This window comes from Anarhichas minor, unplaced genomic scaffold (genome assembly GCF_050575085.1).
Source record: "Anarhichas minor isolate MPS153535 unplaced genomic scaffold, ASM5057508v1 ptg000007l, whole genome shotgun sequence".
NCBI classification, from domain to species: domain Eukaryota; kingdom Metazoa; phylum Chordata; class Actinopteri; order Perciformes; family Anarhichadidae; genus Anarhichas; species Anarhichas minor.
In genome coordinates this window covers 7,722,988-7,740,494 of record NW_027466453.1, presented here as the reverse complement: position 1 = coordinate 7,740,494, position 17,507 = coordinate 7,722,988, and the positions used below count along the sequence as shown (strand labels likewise).

The 17,507-nt window shown below is 44.2% G+C and overlaps 1 protein-coding gene across 2 annotated transcripts; it reads left to right on the top strand.

Annotated features, from left to right (window-relative positions):
- On the top strand, nt 1–14,812 carry smurf1 (SMAD specific E3 ubiquitin protein ligase 1). 2 transcript variants are annotated; one of them, XM_076084912.1, is made up of 18 exons: nt 1–279; nt 6,533–6,571; nt 6,965–7,073; nt 7,357–7,490; nt 7,595–7,660; nt 7,770–7,845; nt 8,538–8,749; nt 8,849–8,933; nt 9,426–9,572; nt 9,876–10,086; nt 10,406–10,509; nt 11,063–11,177; nt 11,314–11,492; nt 11,606–11,743; nt 11,937–12,057; nt 12,168–12,369; nt 12,745–12,820; nt 12,899–14,812. In XM_076084912.1, the coding sequence occupies exons 1-18, from the start codon at nt 225–227 to the stop codon at nt 12,996–12,998; spliced, it is 2,169 nt and encodes a 722-aa protein (XP_075941027.1). In that variant the 5' UTR covers nt 1–224; the 3' UTR covers nt 12,999–14,812. The 2 variants fall into 2 exon arrangements, with proteins under 2 accessions (XP_075941027.1, XP_075941026.1); XM_076084911.1 differs by having other exon boundaries at nt 12,736–12,820.
- Nucleotides 14,813–17,507: the final 2,695 nt, after the last annotated feature.

The window sequence follows — 17,507 nt, the reverse complement described above, 5'->3', positions numbered from 1 at the left end:
CGTCAGTACGTGCTTGAGCCTGCCCGAAAATGCTCTCCCGTGTTGTTGGATTTCGAAAGAGAGCAAGACTTTGCGATGAAATAATACATTTTTACCCGTGTGGAAAACAAAAGCAAACCGCATGTTTTTAAACTGGAGTTATTCGCGTTCCCATTGAGTGGTGAAACGGTGTTTTTTGGGGGGACTCCGACGGGAAGTTTGTGTGATCGTTTTTTCCCGGAGTGATGTCGAATCCTGGGACTCGGCGGAACGGGTCCAGCATCAAAATCCGACTGACAGGTAAAAAAAAAAACGACACCGAAAAGAAAGCGCTTACGGTGCATGTTTTAACTGAGGCTAAACGGTTCACCTATACGCCGCTTTTGTAACGTGTTGCTGTTAGCGATCCTAACACGACTCATCGAAGTGTCTCTCGGCTCTGCTGTTTGCCCAAACATCCGGTTTTTGTGTGGCAAACACAGCGGCACAAGTGCTAGCTTGTTAGCTTAGGTGCTAACCACATTACCGAGAGGACAGGCGAGAAGCTATTCACTATCATGTGTTTTTTTTTTTTTTTTTTTTTACAGCGGAGACAACCGGCTAGTCGGCTGCTAACCGGTCAATAGAAACACTGACTCTTTAAAAGCCACGCTTATCAACTTTATCCATTGCTAACACTTGTTTCCTAGCCAGCTATATCGTTAGCTTCTAGTAACATTGTAGTTAACGTTGACCGCTAACGCTTGCTAGCTACACCCATTTTTGTTTGAGTTGACCAGCCGAACCCATCGCTCTGTACCCGGGATGAGAGCTACTGTCGACCCGCAGCCTCTCTGAAAACCATCCCGGTAGATGTGACAATGCTAGCCGAGGTTACCCACGACCATTGAGGGGTATTTCGCTGCTGTGTCAGCTATAGCAAGATAAATGTCTGGCTCGTTAAACGTATCCGTACCCAGAAAAGCTTGACACGTTTGCTCTTTTTTTGACGCTACTCAACTCGAATATTTGTGTTCGTTTTTGGGGGTCAGGCTTATCTCTGTAGGGCACATACGAGTCTTTCTCTCTCTCTCTCTCTCTCTCTCTCTCTCTCTCTCTCTCTCACACACACACACACACACAGCTGGAACAATGTTTTTTACTGTAGCTAATGTAACCCCACTGTGCACCCAGGGGCCTCCATTCAAATGGAAATGACCACTCTGTGCCGCTGGGCAGACGCCTGGTCCTTCTTCTGGTTCAAAGTTGAGCAAAACACACACCAGACTGTGCTTGCTGGTAGACTAAATACTTTAGTATTCGCACAGGAGGGCACAGCGAGTGTTTGGTTGTGATGGATGTAAAAGTGCTTTCTTAATTGCTATGTAGTGCCACTTGCTGTCTGTTTATTTTTCCTACTCTGTCCTTTCTTTTTTCTGAAAATGGATTTCAAGAGAGGAGAGCATGCATCATTTTGGACAAGACAGAGCTCACAGATCTGACACACTTCTTCGCTTATCACATTTTGTTTTTGCCCCATTTCAGTTTCAGTTTATCTTTACCGGCCGGTATCACCTACGGTGTCGTACTTGGTGATCCAGGCTCACAACAGTTCCTGGTCCAGTGCCATGCCCTCTATGAAGAACTCTTTCCAAAAACATAACATTAAAAAGATATTATACAAAAAGACAATTCAAAAGGGTCAGGTTTCTTTAAAGAAAGTGGACAATATGGACTGGCTACAGCTTCTCAGATGTGAACATTGTTTGGATTTCTTAGTCTTCTATGATAGTAAACCTTTGGACTGTTTGACAGACACAACGACACACGTGCGGACGTCACAATTTGCTCTCTGATTCATTATCCGCTGACATTTTATAGACCAGTCAATTAATGGATTAAACCAGACAATCATTGATAGATAACTTGACATTGAAAGTAATCCTTAGTTAGAAGAAATGCAGTTAAAGTGCTACCATCCATCATTATAATTCAGTACTAACATAGTAAATCCATTAGAAGTAGTCTGGTAGAATAACTGTAAGACGTGATTTTGGTGAATATCAACATGCACTCAGACGGTAGTGAAAGTGTGTTGGACTGTGGAGGGTGTGTTTTTGTGTGAACCAGACGCTCGTTACTTCAGCTTAGATGCAGACGGAGTTTTTTTTTTTTTTTGCCCCTGACTGTGCCCCGCCTCCACAGGTATGAGTGGAATTCTAATTGGGTGAGGAATGTGCAATGAGCCAATGGGAGAGCAACGCTGCCTGTCTGGCCGGCAGTGTGTTTGGTCTGTCAGAGAGGGAGAGAGGGGGAGAGAGGGAGAGGGGGGGAGAGGGGTTGTTTGGGCCACACCAGAGAGGCCCGTGTGTCTCTGTGGCCGGGAGACGGACGAAGACCAGACAAGTTTAGATTTCAGAGAGCGCGTTGGGTTTATATGGACGTGTTTTAGCTAGACAAGAGGGGATTCTGTGGGTACGCTTAAGTTAGCTGTAGTGGAAGTACACTAAGAAACGTGTTGCGTTAGCTGTAGGTTTCACGATCTAATGTGGATGGATACTGTTTGACTTTATGAAGAAGCCTTTGCTTTATCCTATCTGGTCTATTGAACCTAAAACCTTTTTGAAATATATGAAACACTGTTATGTGTTGGAAATATTGTCTCTTCAGCATTTGATAAAGTGTTGCTTGTTTTAAGCAATGTTTATTACTTTTTGTTCTATCATTTTTAAAACTGGGTTCACTCGGCCCAATCCGGGTTGTGGTTTTTTAAGACTCTTCGTTCCCTCACTGCTGGCAAGGTTTGAATGCAGGACAGGCTCACGGCAATGTAAAATACAGGAAATAAATGAGTCAAATAGTAGAATGAATTGTGTTTTTGTTCGGCAATGAATGAGCGTTCAATGAATGAAAGAATCAGTGATTCAGCATAATGTCAATTTGCCCACGGAAGCGATACGTGCTGATCAGATTTTGTTGCCAGGTAGTCTGATTAAACACAGTGGCAGTGCAGGGCTGCAGCAGGTGACTTAAGATACTCACAAGAGAGGGAGGGAGGGAGCTGATGAGAGGGCTGAGGAGTGGGAGAATGAGAAATATCTAAGGGGGGGAGAAAACAACTGCAATAAAAAAGAAGGAACACAAAAGGCAGCTCAAGTGTAAAAGAGAGTAAGGGGAGGGAGGGGGGGGGGGGGGGGGGGAGAAATCATGCTTACTTAGGAAGCAGCATAAGCACTCCTAATCCTCTCACTTATTGAGCCGGCAGCTTGTACAGCAACACACACTTACAAAAGCGCACACAAAATAAATGCTGAAACTGAGAATGCAGAGACTGTGACTCAAACAAGTGATTGCAGAGAGAGATATATAGATATACACAGTACATTTAAATAAAAAAAACGTGTGTGTGTGTGTGTGTGTGTGTGTGTGTGTGTGTGTGTGTGTGTGTGTGTGTGTGTGTGTGTGTGTGTGTGTGTGTGTGTGTGTGTGTGTGTGTGTGTGTGTGTGTGTGTGTGTGTGTGTGTGTGTGTGTGTGTGTGTGTGTGTGTGTGTGTGTGTGCACACAGAGTGTTATTAAGTAGGTGAGATATTTGCTCACATGCCCGCTGCTTTTGTTTTGCTCAGAGTAGAGGAGAAGGTTACACAGGAAGTGACATCGTTGTGCTCTCACATGGGTCCGATCTGCTTCACCTGTAAACCTGTGGGTGTTCTCTGGAACGCTCCTCTTCCTATTGATTTCAATGAACAGATAGTTTGGCAATGGATCCACAGAACGGGACCGTTGTGTTTGATTTAAGAAGCTTTAACGAGCTTCTAAGCCTCTGCAGTTTTATGGCTCCGGTCATTACCCGAAGAACAGCAAGTACTCTCTGCACTTGAGGTGCAAGAGTACAGCTAAATTACATTTTTTCTTCTTTTTTTGGGGGGATGATTGGGCTAAAACCTGTTCTGCTTCAAATTGCTGGAGGAGCTGCAGTACAGACGTAGCTCCCTTTCTCACCACCTCGTTCTGTTTCTGCTGTGTTCCCTCAAGATTGGATGAATAGAATTCTTCCCCCGCTGGTTCTCTCCAGCTCTCAGGTTAAAAAAAAAAGAAAGGACATAAAGGCCAAAAAAGAAAGTGGCGGTGGGGAAATTGAGAACCAGCTGAGCTGTGTGTGTGTGGGTCTTTACCAGCCGTGACCTTGGCAGAATGAGGAATTTCCTCAGACGCCGAGAAAAAAAGGGCCCGTCAGAAGAGCCGGTCAAGAGGTGTAAAAAGAAAAAAGATATGGAGTGTCGCTTGTCTCTGGCGAGAGATTGGAGGATGAGAGGGGGGGAGGGGGGGTAGCAGAGCCGTGACAGCGACAGAGAAGCTCTTCCTTCTGCTGCCTGTCTGAAAAGAGGAAGCAGGGGCAAATTAGAAACCTGATTCTCTCCCACTCCAGCTGTGTTTCTTTCATTGTGTGTGTGGAATGTTTGAGTCAGGAGGAGGAGGAATGGATGAGGTCGATGAGGAAGAGGGGAGGGATATCCTGCAGCCATTCTCCACGGGTTAATCACAGGAAAGAAAACCGCGGCACGCCAGACACATCTCCGCCACCACATCCTAAACTGCTGACTGGCTGACTAACTTCCTCGATGGCTGTCTGGGCCAAACCCCGATCCTGCCACATTTTTTTTTAAGTGGACCTCCAAAGCCACGCTAACGGGTTCAGGTGGTGCGGCGAATCGGTTCGGGATCCGTTTTAAATCAATGCCTTTATGTTTTCCCTGAGCCAAGACAATAGCACCGGTCTTCAGCCCCGAAGTGTTGTCAATACAACCCGACCATGGGCCAATTAGCATAGATCGTGTATTTTAACAATGGTTTTCATTATTGATTAGTCAGCATATCACTGTCTTGATTAATCCGGCTATCATCTCATTAAAAAATGAATAAATACAATTGTCCTGAGTCTTAGTTTACATTTAAATATCTTGCTTTATTTGATCAACATGTAATAAACAATGAAAATAAGGATATTTCATTTTAGAATGATTTACGGTGTAAAGCAACTAACCGGCTTAAAAAAATAACCAAATGATTATCAAAACAGAGCAACTGAACACAACTAGTTGATTCAGCTCTAATTGTGTAGTGCATGACAGCCAATCCTAACGCTCCTCTTCCCCCTCAAACCCCGCCTCTTCCCCATCTAACTGAGGAACTGGATTGACATGATATAGTTACACATTCCCCTTCATTGGTCAGCATTTTATTTTGAAAGAGAATGGCAGATAAATAGGGCCAAAGGTATTCATAAAAACCCTTATGTTACCTTACCCAACATGGGTTACATGATGAGGGTGTTACGTTGCTGCTGTATTAACGATTGAAGCTAAACTGTTGGAACCAGCCGAGGCTTTGTTTTTATTTAGACGCACTAAACTGACATTCGACAGTCATACCGTGACGTTGAATGGAATAATGTTTTATCCAAAGAAGGTAGCCGGAGTTCACCATTTTGTTGCAGCCACAAGAGGCGTCTTCTCCAGCTCGTGGCCGTACCGTCGCTCTGTCGCCCACACATGAACACCAAGAAGTCTTAATATTTTATAGATCTCCTCCCTCCAATATCTTATAAAATCTATTGTGTAAAGAACAAACCATCTGCTTCAGACAGAGTGGTTTAGATTGGTCTTTATCAGTGTGGCCTGGAAGATGCTGAACATATCTAAGTTTCTTACACACACCGAGAGCTAATTCATGTCGTGTCCACGTTCTTCGGCCACACGCGGTTCCCAACAACGGGCTTAAAAGCTGATATTTAGAGCTCATTTGGACATGCAGTGTAAATATTATTGTGGTTTTCCCGTCAATCGCACCGTACGGTGCAGTCACTCTTTGAGTGCATTACCTCAGCCTTGAATACCAACACGCAGCTTGTTTTTGTTCAGTGTCCACACTGCCCCTATAATCCAGACCTGTGCTTGTGACAGATGCTCCGTGATTGTGTTTTGAAGAATTAGTTTATTGGAGTTTGGTGTATTTTTTCTTTTTTTTAGTTTTACAGCCGTGTTTCCTGAGCTGACCTAGAATGACATCTGCCAGCTCTCGCACCCAACAGGCCGTCTGGCAAACAACTAGCGAGGAATTGCGCACACACACACACACACACACACACACACACACACACACAATAAACTAAATACTTAGCACACACTTACAAACTCTCGAAGTCTGGGTCAGTGTGAGCTTTGCTCTCTGGATCTACAGAGATGATGTGGCAGAGACGGCATCCTACCACTCTCACTGTGGGCGGCCTGTGGACGTGTGTGTGTGTGTGTGTGTGTGTGTGTGTGTGTGTGTGTGTGTGAGATCCTGACACTAGCCTATACTTTACTGCTCATTCTCTGCACGTCACATCAGTTTTTGCTGCTTATTACCATCCTCTGGCATTCATATATTAAACCCTAACCGGCATTCTTCCTCTCCGCAGTTTATTGTGCACCAGCATACATTTATACCAGCCTACACAGCCAGATCATTTTCATATCTCCGTGTGTGTGTGTGTATGGCCTTTTGTTCATAATGATTCTCTCTTTTTTGCAGTATTATGTGCCAAGAACCTCGCTAAGAAAGACTTCTTTCGTAAGTACCTCTTTAATTATTGCGCATGAATCTTCCGCTATGACGATTGGTTTACATGATGAGATGATGTGTTTCAATGAGGGTCTGTGTGCGCCAATCAAAACCAACACTGTAAGCCAACTGGCCCTGTTGTCCCTCCATAACATTCCTAAGACCTCCGGGATAAGAAGTCTTCATTTCCATCACCGTGCCATGATTACATTATGCACCAACAACCAAATGCAATGTGCTGTTATTGGGTTAGAGGAAAGGTAGAGATAAGAAGAGAAATCTGCTAAATATCTGCAGAAGCAGAAGGTTTAGCTTTATTTATATAGATATGTTATGTGCAGTGCCGATTGAGATATTTCTAATACTTAGATCTTGTGGTGGATGCGAACAATTAATTTGCAGGCCTGCCAGATCCATTCGCCAAGGTTGTGGTGGACGGATCGGGTCAATGCCACTCTACAGACACAGTCAAGAGCACACTGGACCCCAAATGGAATCAGCACTATGACCTGTGAGTCTCCCGCACCACAACTAATGCACGACGTCACCTTTTTGAATGTTTTCTTGCTGGTGTTCTTTGAAGAGAAGGTTACAATAGAAGTAAAAGATTTGGTCCTTTTTATCTTCAAACAGAAATGACCGTCAGAGACACTTTATGTTTGAGCTAACAAAGTCTCTTTTGTTCATCTCGTGGTTGGGTGATTTAAAAGATGAATTCAGATTGCTCACACTGATGGCAGGCTGCGTTGAAAGACGTGGAGTAGACGCATGAGGATGTTCCATCTGTTTTTCAGCTACATTGGAAAGACGGACTCCATCACCATCAGCATATGGAACCACAAGAAGATCCATAAACGACAAGGGGCGGGCTTCCTGGGCTGCATACGACTGCTTTCCAACGCCATCAGCAGGCTAAAAGACACAGGATGTAAGTCCGTCTTTTTGTCTCCGCCCACATGAATGCGAATCACAGACGTTAATCAAAGAGGAAAGGCTTTTGGTTCACGTTTCCTTTTCCCCCTCTTCTTCCAGATCAGCGTCTAGATCTATGTAAGCTGAACCCGTCGGACAGTGACGCGGTGCGGGGGCAGATAGTAGGTAAGGCCGGACGCACACAGATGTATTATGGGTACAAATGACCCCCCGTCACCTCTCTCCACGTGTCGCCCCATCGTCCCTCTGACCTTTACCACCTGCTTGTTTCCAGTGAGCTTACAGACGAGAGACCGCATCGGCAGCGGAGGTCCCGTGGTGGACTGTAGAGGACTGTTAGAAAACGATGGGTGAGTGTGTCAACAGATGCGTGTGTGCTGCCAGCGCTATAAAGTAACTCTGAGAGAAACTGTTGTTATTCTGTATCGCTTTCTCAGTTGTAACATTTAGAGAAAGATGAGGAAAAGCCACAGTCTTGTTTTTGTCACTGGTAACGTCAAAAGTCTGCTTTCTGAATGACGCAACAAAATAAACTAAAATACAGTTTAAAATACCAGCCTTAAATGTAGTGCCGATGCTGATACAGCTCTTCTTCACCATGTTGGGATCCCATGCGGAGTTGGACTGAGACCTATTTTGGGTGCTTTGTCGTGTTGCAAGATCACTTTAGTCATAGTTGCCATTTGTTTGATGCTTTCCCAATCTGTCGACCCCAAGGCAGCCACGACCTAAAGCACACCCCGATTTATCGTCTATTTCACTTTAAATTGGACCATAATTTGCTAAATCAACATAATTTTGTGTTGAAGAAGACTTGAAAGCGTTTGAGACCATAAACTCATGTTTTCAATGTGTACTGAGGTGATAAATCAAGTGAGAAGTAGTCATTTTCTCATAGACTTCTATACAACCAGAGGAGTCGCCCCCTGCTGGCCAGTAGAGAGAATGCATATTTAAGGCACTTCACTTGTCTGAGCCAGAGGTTGCTGCTTCAGTGAAACAGAGAGAATAGGACTTCAGTGACATGTGTGTGTTTTTGCAGGCCTGTGTTTGAGGGATGTTTCAGTGAAGAGCCGCTGCCCTACTCGGACCCCACCGGGGCGGCTGGGGGCGGGAACTGTCGACTTGACTCACCCGGTCAGGAGGGCCGCCTTCAGACGCAGCGAATCAGAGGGCAGGACTCAAGAGGCCATGGCCACACCCCTCAGAACAGACCGCATGGGCACCAACCGCCTGACCTGCCAGAGGGATACGGTCAGTCACACACTACTCTTGACGTTTCCAGTCATCTCTAAATATCTCGTGTTGCATTTAGAAAGTCATGTGACGTCTTTCTTCTTCGTTTTAAAACAGAGCAACGGACAACAGTGCAGGGCCAGGTGTACTTCCTTCACACGCAGACGGGCGTCAGCACCTGGCACGACCCTCGGATACCGCGGTACGATCACGCCTCACTTCACTCGAGTCAAGTCCAAACACGAGACGAACCTTCAATAAACCCCTCGGACAGACGAGGTCGTAGCAGCAGCAGACACTGAGAAGGAAACCACCACACATGGGATGTGTTTTAGATTATGCAGCAACTATACTGCATCTGTGTAAAGCTTTGCAATTTACAGGATTATTCTATTGGGACTGGGAAATTACATATTTGAATATATATTCAGCAATTTATGAAAATAAGCCCCCGCTTTCTTACTCCATGCTGCTCCCCGATGCACCGTTCTCCTGACTCTGTTCTACACTAATCACGCCAACAGATTTAGAGAGAGTCTCATGTTGTTTCCCTCGGCCCCTGGCGCCTGGGCTCAGATCAGTACGAGGGGTTAAGAACGTACAGTATGTGGGGTCAATATTGAGGCCGGTCTGGTTGACGGCTGCGGTCTCACCGTGTTGTAAGTCTCGGTCTGCTCACTTGTTACCGCTGCAGGGACCTGGCCAGTGTGAGCTGTGAGGAGCTTGGGCCGCTGCCAGTGGGCTGGGAGGTCCGGAGCACGGTGTCGGGCCGGATCTACTTTGTGGACCACAACAACCGAACCACGCAGTTCACAGACCCGCGCCTACACACCATTATCAGGTACACGCACGCGTACTCGTGGCAAAGTCAATCAACACCTGGGTGGCAGACATCCATGACGCCATACCAAATAAGTGGTTTCAAGACTAATCTGTCGTTAATCTCTCACGGCTGTGACGCTGAAGTCAGACTGCTTCTGAACATGACCTACTAACAGTCATCAGCGCTGCTGATAACACTGAATCGTAGTAGATTTAGCTGCTCTGAGCGTCTGTAATTAGATTAGGGCTGCTCTTTTTTTGCTGTCATGTTGTCTCTTCCCCGTCCTCATCTTCCTCCTCCTCTTCTTCTTCCCACCTCCAGCCAGCAGTCCCAAGCGAAAGAGTCCTCACAAGCCCCCCAGATGGACGTGGGGGGCGAGGAAGGGGTAGTTGGCGGAGGAGACGGAGACGTGGCGGCGCGCTACGAGAGAGACTTGGTCCATAAGTTAAAGCTGCTCCGTCACGAGCTGTCCCTGCAGCAGCCTCAAGCAGGACACTGTCGCATAGAGGTGTCCCGGGAGGAGATCTTTGAGGTGGGTCTCTCCAAAAACCAGACCATGCTGCTGTCTCGCTCACGCACACGCAGATAGATCCATGAAAGCAGTGTGGGTAGAGTGGGTAGCGAATACATTGATACAGACACACTCCTCCTGACTCATACAGCAGTCACAACAACCAGACATTGTCTTTCTCTGAATAGCACAAAAGCTGCACTGGTGGGCATAATAGTAAACCGTTTCATAGAACATCTCTGATATCAGGGGGCTGTGTTGTGGGGCCCTTCTGGTTTTTGATAATGTGCTAACGTTGTGCGCGTGTGTGTGTGTGTGTGTGTGTGTGTGTCTGTATCAGGAGTCATATCGGCAAATAATGAAGATGAGGCCCAAAGACCTGAAGAAGCGTCTGATGGTGAAGTTCAGAGGAGAGGAGGGCCTCGACTATGGGGGCGTGGCCAGGTAATTATTCACATCTCTGAGCACTTCAACATTTGTTGGAGGACTTTCATATTTGTCAGCAAACTTCCAAGCGTTGCTTTTTCATAAGCCACATCCCGTGAGTCCATCACCATGCTAAGTAGCGTTCAAGTATTACATTCATAAGTCTATATTTTTATTCCCACTTCATTTACAGCTTCTCAGAAATACGCCATATCGCTAAAAATGCTTTAACGAGAATTTAGGGAGTGTTATGGACTAATTCCCTCAGCCTATTTTTCTGCCATTGTTTTTGGTTGTTTCAATTTGAACATTTTATTTCCTTAACATCCAGTTAGTGGACTTAACCTGCAGCTGCAGCGCCTCCACAAGGGAGGACATGTCCAACGTAAAGCAGCTCTACGTGTTTTAAGTGCTACATCTGTTCATTAGAGCTGCTGGTTTTTTAAAAAACAGGGGAGAATTCAGAGGACCCAGGGACAACATCATATATGTTTTGCTCATTGTTCAATGATTAATTAATGTGTCTCTGAGAGTTTTTAACATGTGTTAACAATGTGGTGGTTGTCTGTAGGGAGTGGCTGTACCTGCTGTGTCATGAAATGTTGAACCCCTATTACGGCCTGTTCCAGTACTCCACAGACAATATCTACACACTACAGATCAACCCCGACTCCTCCATCAACCCTGTGAGTGTACGCACACACACACACACACACACACACACACACGAAGCACTCCACGCTCGACCTGAGTGCGGCGATCCTCTCTGATCCTATGTGACCGCCTCTGAATGTCTCTCCGGCCGTGTGACTCTTCTTTCAGGACCACCTGTCATATTTCCACTTTGTGGGCCGCGTGATGGGCCTGGCCGTTTTTCACGGTCACTACATCAACGGGAGCTTCACGCTGCCCTTCTACAAACAGCTGCTAGGCAAACCCATCCAGCTCAACGACCTGGAGACCACCGACCCGGAGTTGCACAAGAGCCTCGTGTGGATACTGTGAGCAAACGCACCGGGCACACGAGTCGAGTCTGACAGCAGAGGGCTTTTTCACCATGAACTAGATCTTTACATTTATTTTGTGTTAACTTGTTCTCACGCTTTTCGTGCAGAGAGAACGACATCACTTCAGTCCTCGACCACACATTCTGCGTGGAGCACAATGCCTTTGGGAAGTTCTCACAACATGAACTCAAACCTAATGGCCGCAATATCCCCGTCACTGAGGACAACAAAAAGGAATACGTCAGGTGAGAGAGTGAGACAGTGTTGCTCCATCATAGGTGTGGGTGTCCGAACTATGCCCTTGATACAGAGAGTAAACAATATACTGTCTTGTCAGCAGAAAGAGCTACTGTGCACAATGCTGTTGCCAGTTTATTGCAGTGTAGTTATTTAACCTGCACTATGTGTGTGTGTGTGTGTGTTTGTGTGTGTCCTCAGGCTTTATGTGAACTGGAGGTTTATGCGTGGAATAGAAGCCCAGTTTCTGGCTCTACAGAAGGGATTCAGTGAGCTCATCCCCCAGCACCTCCTCAAACCTTTCGACCATAAAGAACTTGAGGTACATCACTTGCCATATTATTATTATTTTAAGTCCTAATTCATTATGTTTGCCATGCCAACCATTGCTTCTTTTTTAATCTATTCCTCAAACCTCTCCCTGGCCTCCAGTTGATCATCGGTGGACTGGGGAAGATCGATCTTGCGGACTGGAAGACGAACACGCGGCTGAAGCACTGCACAAGCGAAAGCAACGTGGTGCGGTGGTTCTGGCAGGCGGTGGAGGCCTTCAGCGAGGAGAGGAGAGGACGCCTCCTGCAGTTCGTCACGGGCTCCACCAGAGTCCCTTTACAAGGGTTCAAAGCACTGCAGGGTGGGACATGCACTGACTCAGACACACACACACACTGTACTCCCATCAATGACTATGTTCATGTACATGTTCTCTGCATAGATCTAAGTGTGTGGATATATATTCTACTAGTATGACAAACCTGAAGTTGATGATTTTTTTTGATTATTCAAATCTTTTTTAATTAATTAACAACAACAAAATCAACAAATACAAACCCACACTTTTTTAGAAGACATCGTTTAATGTGCAGTTGTAGATACTAAAATTGCAATAGCATGACATTGAAAGCATCACCTGATTGATGTGATCTTTCACTCTCTGTAGACTGAAGAGTGTTCTGTGCACCAGAGTAGAGCAGTGATAACTAGAATGTATGTGTGTAAGGTTCTACAGGTTCTGCAGGACCAAGGCTCTTCACCATCCACTTGATAGACGCCAACACAGACAACCTGCCCAAGGCTCACACATGGTGAGGACACGTAACAGAAGAGGATGCAGGTTTTCATATTTGCAGGTGACGTAACTAATTGTCCTTTTCCGTCCCTAGTTTTAACCGGATAGACGTCCCTCCCTACGAGTCTTACGAGAAGCTCTACGAGAAACTGCTGACGGCTGTGGAGGAGACCTGCGGCTTCGCTGTGGAGTGACCGATCCACAAACCAACGGTCACGCTTGCACTTGCACACAAACTATTTGACTTTTTACATATATACACACAGACATCAGCAGAATATCAAGTATACACGGAGTATACGGAGCGGCCAAGCATCACAACAAACACGCGGCCTCCTGCCACCGCTTCACCACCGAACTGTTGGCGGTTAAAGGAGGAAGCACAGCGGGAGAGGATTAAAAAGAAGAAGAAGAAGAAGAAACGACAGACAAAAAAATAAAGTATTTTAAAATTTTTCAGATGTTTTGAAGAAGCATTTTTATCCTTCAGTTATAACAAGCTATGATGTCATTCTTCAGAATGTCTACCGCCACAGCGAATTTGACTCGAGTCAAAAAAGGACAGAATCGGCCAATCATGTGCGAGCCTGGGAGCAGAGACCTTGAATTCAGACGTGTGAAGAACAAGGCGGAGACTGATTGTCTGTCTGTCTGACGAGCTGATTGAGTAGTATTCATGCTTCATGTTTAACCACTGTCGTGTACCAGAACGTGTGCATGTACGTGTGATTTTGTGAGTGAGTGTGTGTGTGAGAGAGTGGGAGTGGGAGTGTGTCGGAGACTGTATTTGTGTCTGTATGTGTGTGTGTGTCAGGCATAGCACCCGGTTACGCTGTAAAAATGATCAAATGAGCCTGCTCTTCTGTTTTGGTAACCTTTTGTCTCTTCCGTTTGTATCTGCTACCACTCTGATCCACTCTGATATTTTATTATTTATTACTAAGTGATTACTGACCAAGCTGCTATTTGCTCTACAAAGAGCCCACACTAATCTATTGATCACCCCCTCTATCAGAGTTCAAGGGTCAATTCACTTGCAATTCAAGTAATCCACAAAGTGGGTTTTATTGAATTTTTTTTTTTTTCTTTTTTTTTTTTTTCATATCATTGGGAAGAAATACTTTTGTCAGTGTATGATAACTGTGTTGGTGTTTTAAATACCATGTTACATTTATTCGACGTGAAAGGGAAAGATCGTCCCGGCCCTAATTTTCATATCTTAACTCTACTGATGTTCTGGAGAGGTCAGAGGGCGTGACCTGGATATTTATCTAAATGAGCCACGAGGACGGAGAGGAGTCGTCGGCTTCAGGAATTCTTTTGGTTTCATGTTACATGTATAATAAAATCTCATAAGCTTTTCGTACATGTTTCATCATCCATTTCACCATCTTTTCTTCTTTCTGAGGTTTCTCTGCCCGTCTCTTATTCTCCATAACCTGGATGTTAGAGAACAGTAGTCCCTGTCCTCAAGACCACCATGAATGAACAAAGTCTCTTTGCAGCCATTGATCCTCCAACAAAGTGAATGAAATCAAATATCTAAATGATGAGCGAGCATTGTGGAAGAAGTTTAAATTTGTTGTCGGTTGATTATTGAAGACTGTTAAGCAGTACCATTTCAATCTGCATTTTCTAGGTTCTGAGTTCACTGTGTAATGGATGCAAGAGTATTGTAACTTACTATGTACTAAACATTTATGAAAAAATACAATGTAAATAAGATTATATTAAAAGAAAATTAAATTGAAAATACCTTCCTTGTGTTGTGTGCGTTATTCTCGCTCTGTATGACTATCCAAATACAAATGTATAAATATCGGTATATGAATGCATTTAATTAACCTTTATGTATTAATTACATACTATTCCAGGGCGCTGGAAGCAAATCTGTGATGTGAGATGTTTATATTTTATATTTGATCTCACAAATGTAACAAATGTATTTTCAATATGTTGAGGTCACAAATGGTGATTTTCCAAAACAATAAATCTCCTTTTCACAGTGGTCTAAGTTTGGATGTCTATTTTATTTTTTAGTTATTATAATAATATAATTGAGGATATAAGATTGGGCATATTTATTTAAACATTTATATAAATAAATATATGTGAAGATAGTGTCATTTCTAAATCATACAACCGTGAATTTAAGAAATTCAAAAACTGAACCAACAGTCCAAACATCACAGCTACATCAACAGGCTCCACACGGAGGAAAAGCAACGCTGCAAGTTTCCATCACTGATAATTGTGCTTTTCTTTTAATACGTTGTGTGATGCTTCACAATCATTAATCGATTTCACATTCCAGTGCTCTGACTGGAATGTGACTCTGACTGAAAAAAATGTTGACATCAAGTTGGATGTAGGCTTTCTCAATAAATATCTGTATTTACAGATGCTAAATAAATTACCTTATATATTAATATTATTATTATTACAATCTAGCGTTACGTATTACAATTACACAGAAAATTAGGATTTTCTACTTAACGTGTTTGTTTTCAAATCTAAGAGCCAATCAGCTCTTTGATCCGAAGACAGCCAGAAGTTTCCCATCATGCATTGGGGTCATGCAGTCAGGGGAGAGCAAAGTTCTGCGGCCGCCTGGCTCTCGTGAGGTTATCGTTGCCCACGTGTGCATGACGTCAGAGCAAGTCGGGATCAAGTCGGACACAAATCTAACCGGCATGCATTGTGGGCCGATCGCCTGTGATCGATTCTGCGCACGCCTGGTTGAGATAAACGAGCCCATAGATTGAGCAGTGACTGTGTGTGTGTGTGTGTGGGGGCTCATTCAGGGTAAGCTTAGTGTCACAATGGCAGATGGAGGCAGTGATGATGATGTCATTCACCTGGTAAGCTTCAACCTCCACGGTAAGACACACTTGTATGAGTCAATGTCCACAGCATTATTATATCTCAGTTTGTGTGACATGGCCTCTTGCACTGTGCGGCCACTGTAGCTTCTGCATGAGGCTGGCACACTCTCCCTGGTTTTACATTTCAAACTACACCTAACCCTGGTTCCTGGTTGTGTGTTTATATACCAGTCCTGCTAGACATAGTTTCAGGGTTGGAGTTCCTATATCCATGCAACATTGCTGTTTGACATGCAACAAAATGGATTAAATAGGTATAACACAAAGCATGGCATCAATGCCCCTTTTTAGTTTTACATCACAGACATGGAGATTAATGTATCATGGTAATGTAATGTTTTCCAAAGTGACAGATCTGTTCAGGCTTCGGCTTCAAAGAAGTCCAAAATTGAAATTCTAGTCAATGAGAGTCTGTAGTCTCTGAATCTCCTGCCATGGTTCTTGACTCTGTGCCCCCCCCCCCCCCCCCCCCCAACAGTTTGGATGGTACCAACTTAAACATTATAAACAACAATGTTTTGAATAATAAGTGTTCTGTTCAGTTGTTTTCCCTTCTCTTTAACACACTTTGCCACACAGACACAAATAGCCACACACATGATACACATTTGTAATATTTACTTGACATTGCGTCCGTGTAGGCTCCCGTACACGTAAGTGGGAGCTCATCACCATTTCCGATGATTCGGACGAGGAGACTCTGATACCTGGCAGCCTTGTGTTAGTCCCGGACGATGCAGATGATGACGACATCAGCATATTGAAGGTGACTGATGAACCCTGCTCTTAGATTGTAGAGTGCATTTTACTTTGTTCATTCATCTTTCAACTTGCGTCTCCTGTGTTTTCCTGCAGCCGCTGACCCCTGCACGCAGACACGTGATTCGCCCAGCAGCAAAAAGGAGCGGGGCCTCGCACAACCTAATTCAAGTTGTGGGTCACAGTAGCGCAACTTCTAGGGTTCCCACAGGGGACCCCGGTTCTGCCCCCTCTACCTCCAGAGATACCAAGGCCAACTCCTCCGCAGTAAGGCCGGCCATACGGACACCAGTGCAGTCCGGCCACCATGAATGAACAAAGTCTCTTTGCAGCCATTGATCCTCCAACAAAGTGAATAATATCTAAATGATGAGCGAGCGCTGTGGAAGAAGTTTAAATTTGTTGTCAGTTGATTATTGAAGACTGTTAAGCAGTACCATTTCAATCTGCATTTTCTAGGTTCTGAGTTCACTGTGTAATGGATGCAAGAGTATTGTAACTTACTAAACATTTATGAAAAAATACAATGTAAAAGACTATATTAAAAGAGAATTTAATTTAAAATACCTTCCTTGTGTTGTGTGCGTTATTCTCTCTCTGTATATATGACTATTCAAAGCAAGCAACTAAAATATCTGTCTATGAATGCATTTAATAACCTTCATGTATAATTTACATATTCTGGGACAACTTTCCAGCTGTCCAAAGAGCCAACATCTGTACCAAAGAATTAGTGTGCAGTTATAATTTCAACATCCTTTTTGATAGATTTAATTATTATTTTAATGTAGGCCTATTATTTTTTCAGTTAAACCATTATATTGCGTATATATATATATATATATATATATATATATATATATATATATATATATATATATATTATTGTATTCTCTCTCCTTCACGTGGGACCATAGCAACTCAAAATGTGTTTTAAATGTAAATAGAATCTATCCTCTGTCCACGGTGCATTCGTGCCTACAATGCCGAAGAGATCCTCGACCTCAAGGGACTACTTTTCCCAGAAGCCCCGCGCCTCTACGTACAACTGGTGTTGTA

What these genes read in the sequence shown, in the direction of transcription:
- smurf1 (XM_076084911.1), top strand. Translation starts at nt 225, where the DNA reads ATGTCGAATCCTGGGACTCGGCGGAACGGGTCCAGCATCAAAATCCGA. An exon ending in GACTATGGGGGCGTGGCCAG is followed by an intron (nt 10,510 to 11,062) that starts GTAATTATTCAC and finishes GGTTGTCTGTAG; the next exon opens with GGAGTGGCTGTACCTGCTGT. An exon ending in CTGCCCAAGGCTCACACATG is followed by an intron (nt 12,821 to 12,898) that starts GTGAGGACACGT and finishes TTCCGTCCCTAG; the next exon opens with TTTTAACCGGATAGACGTCC.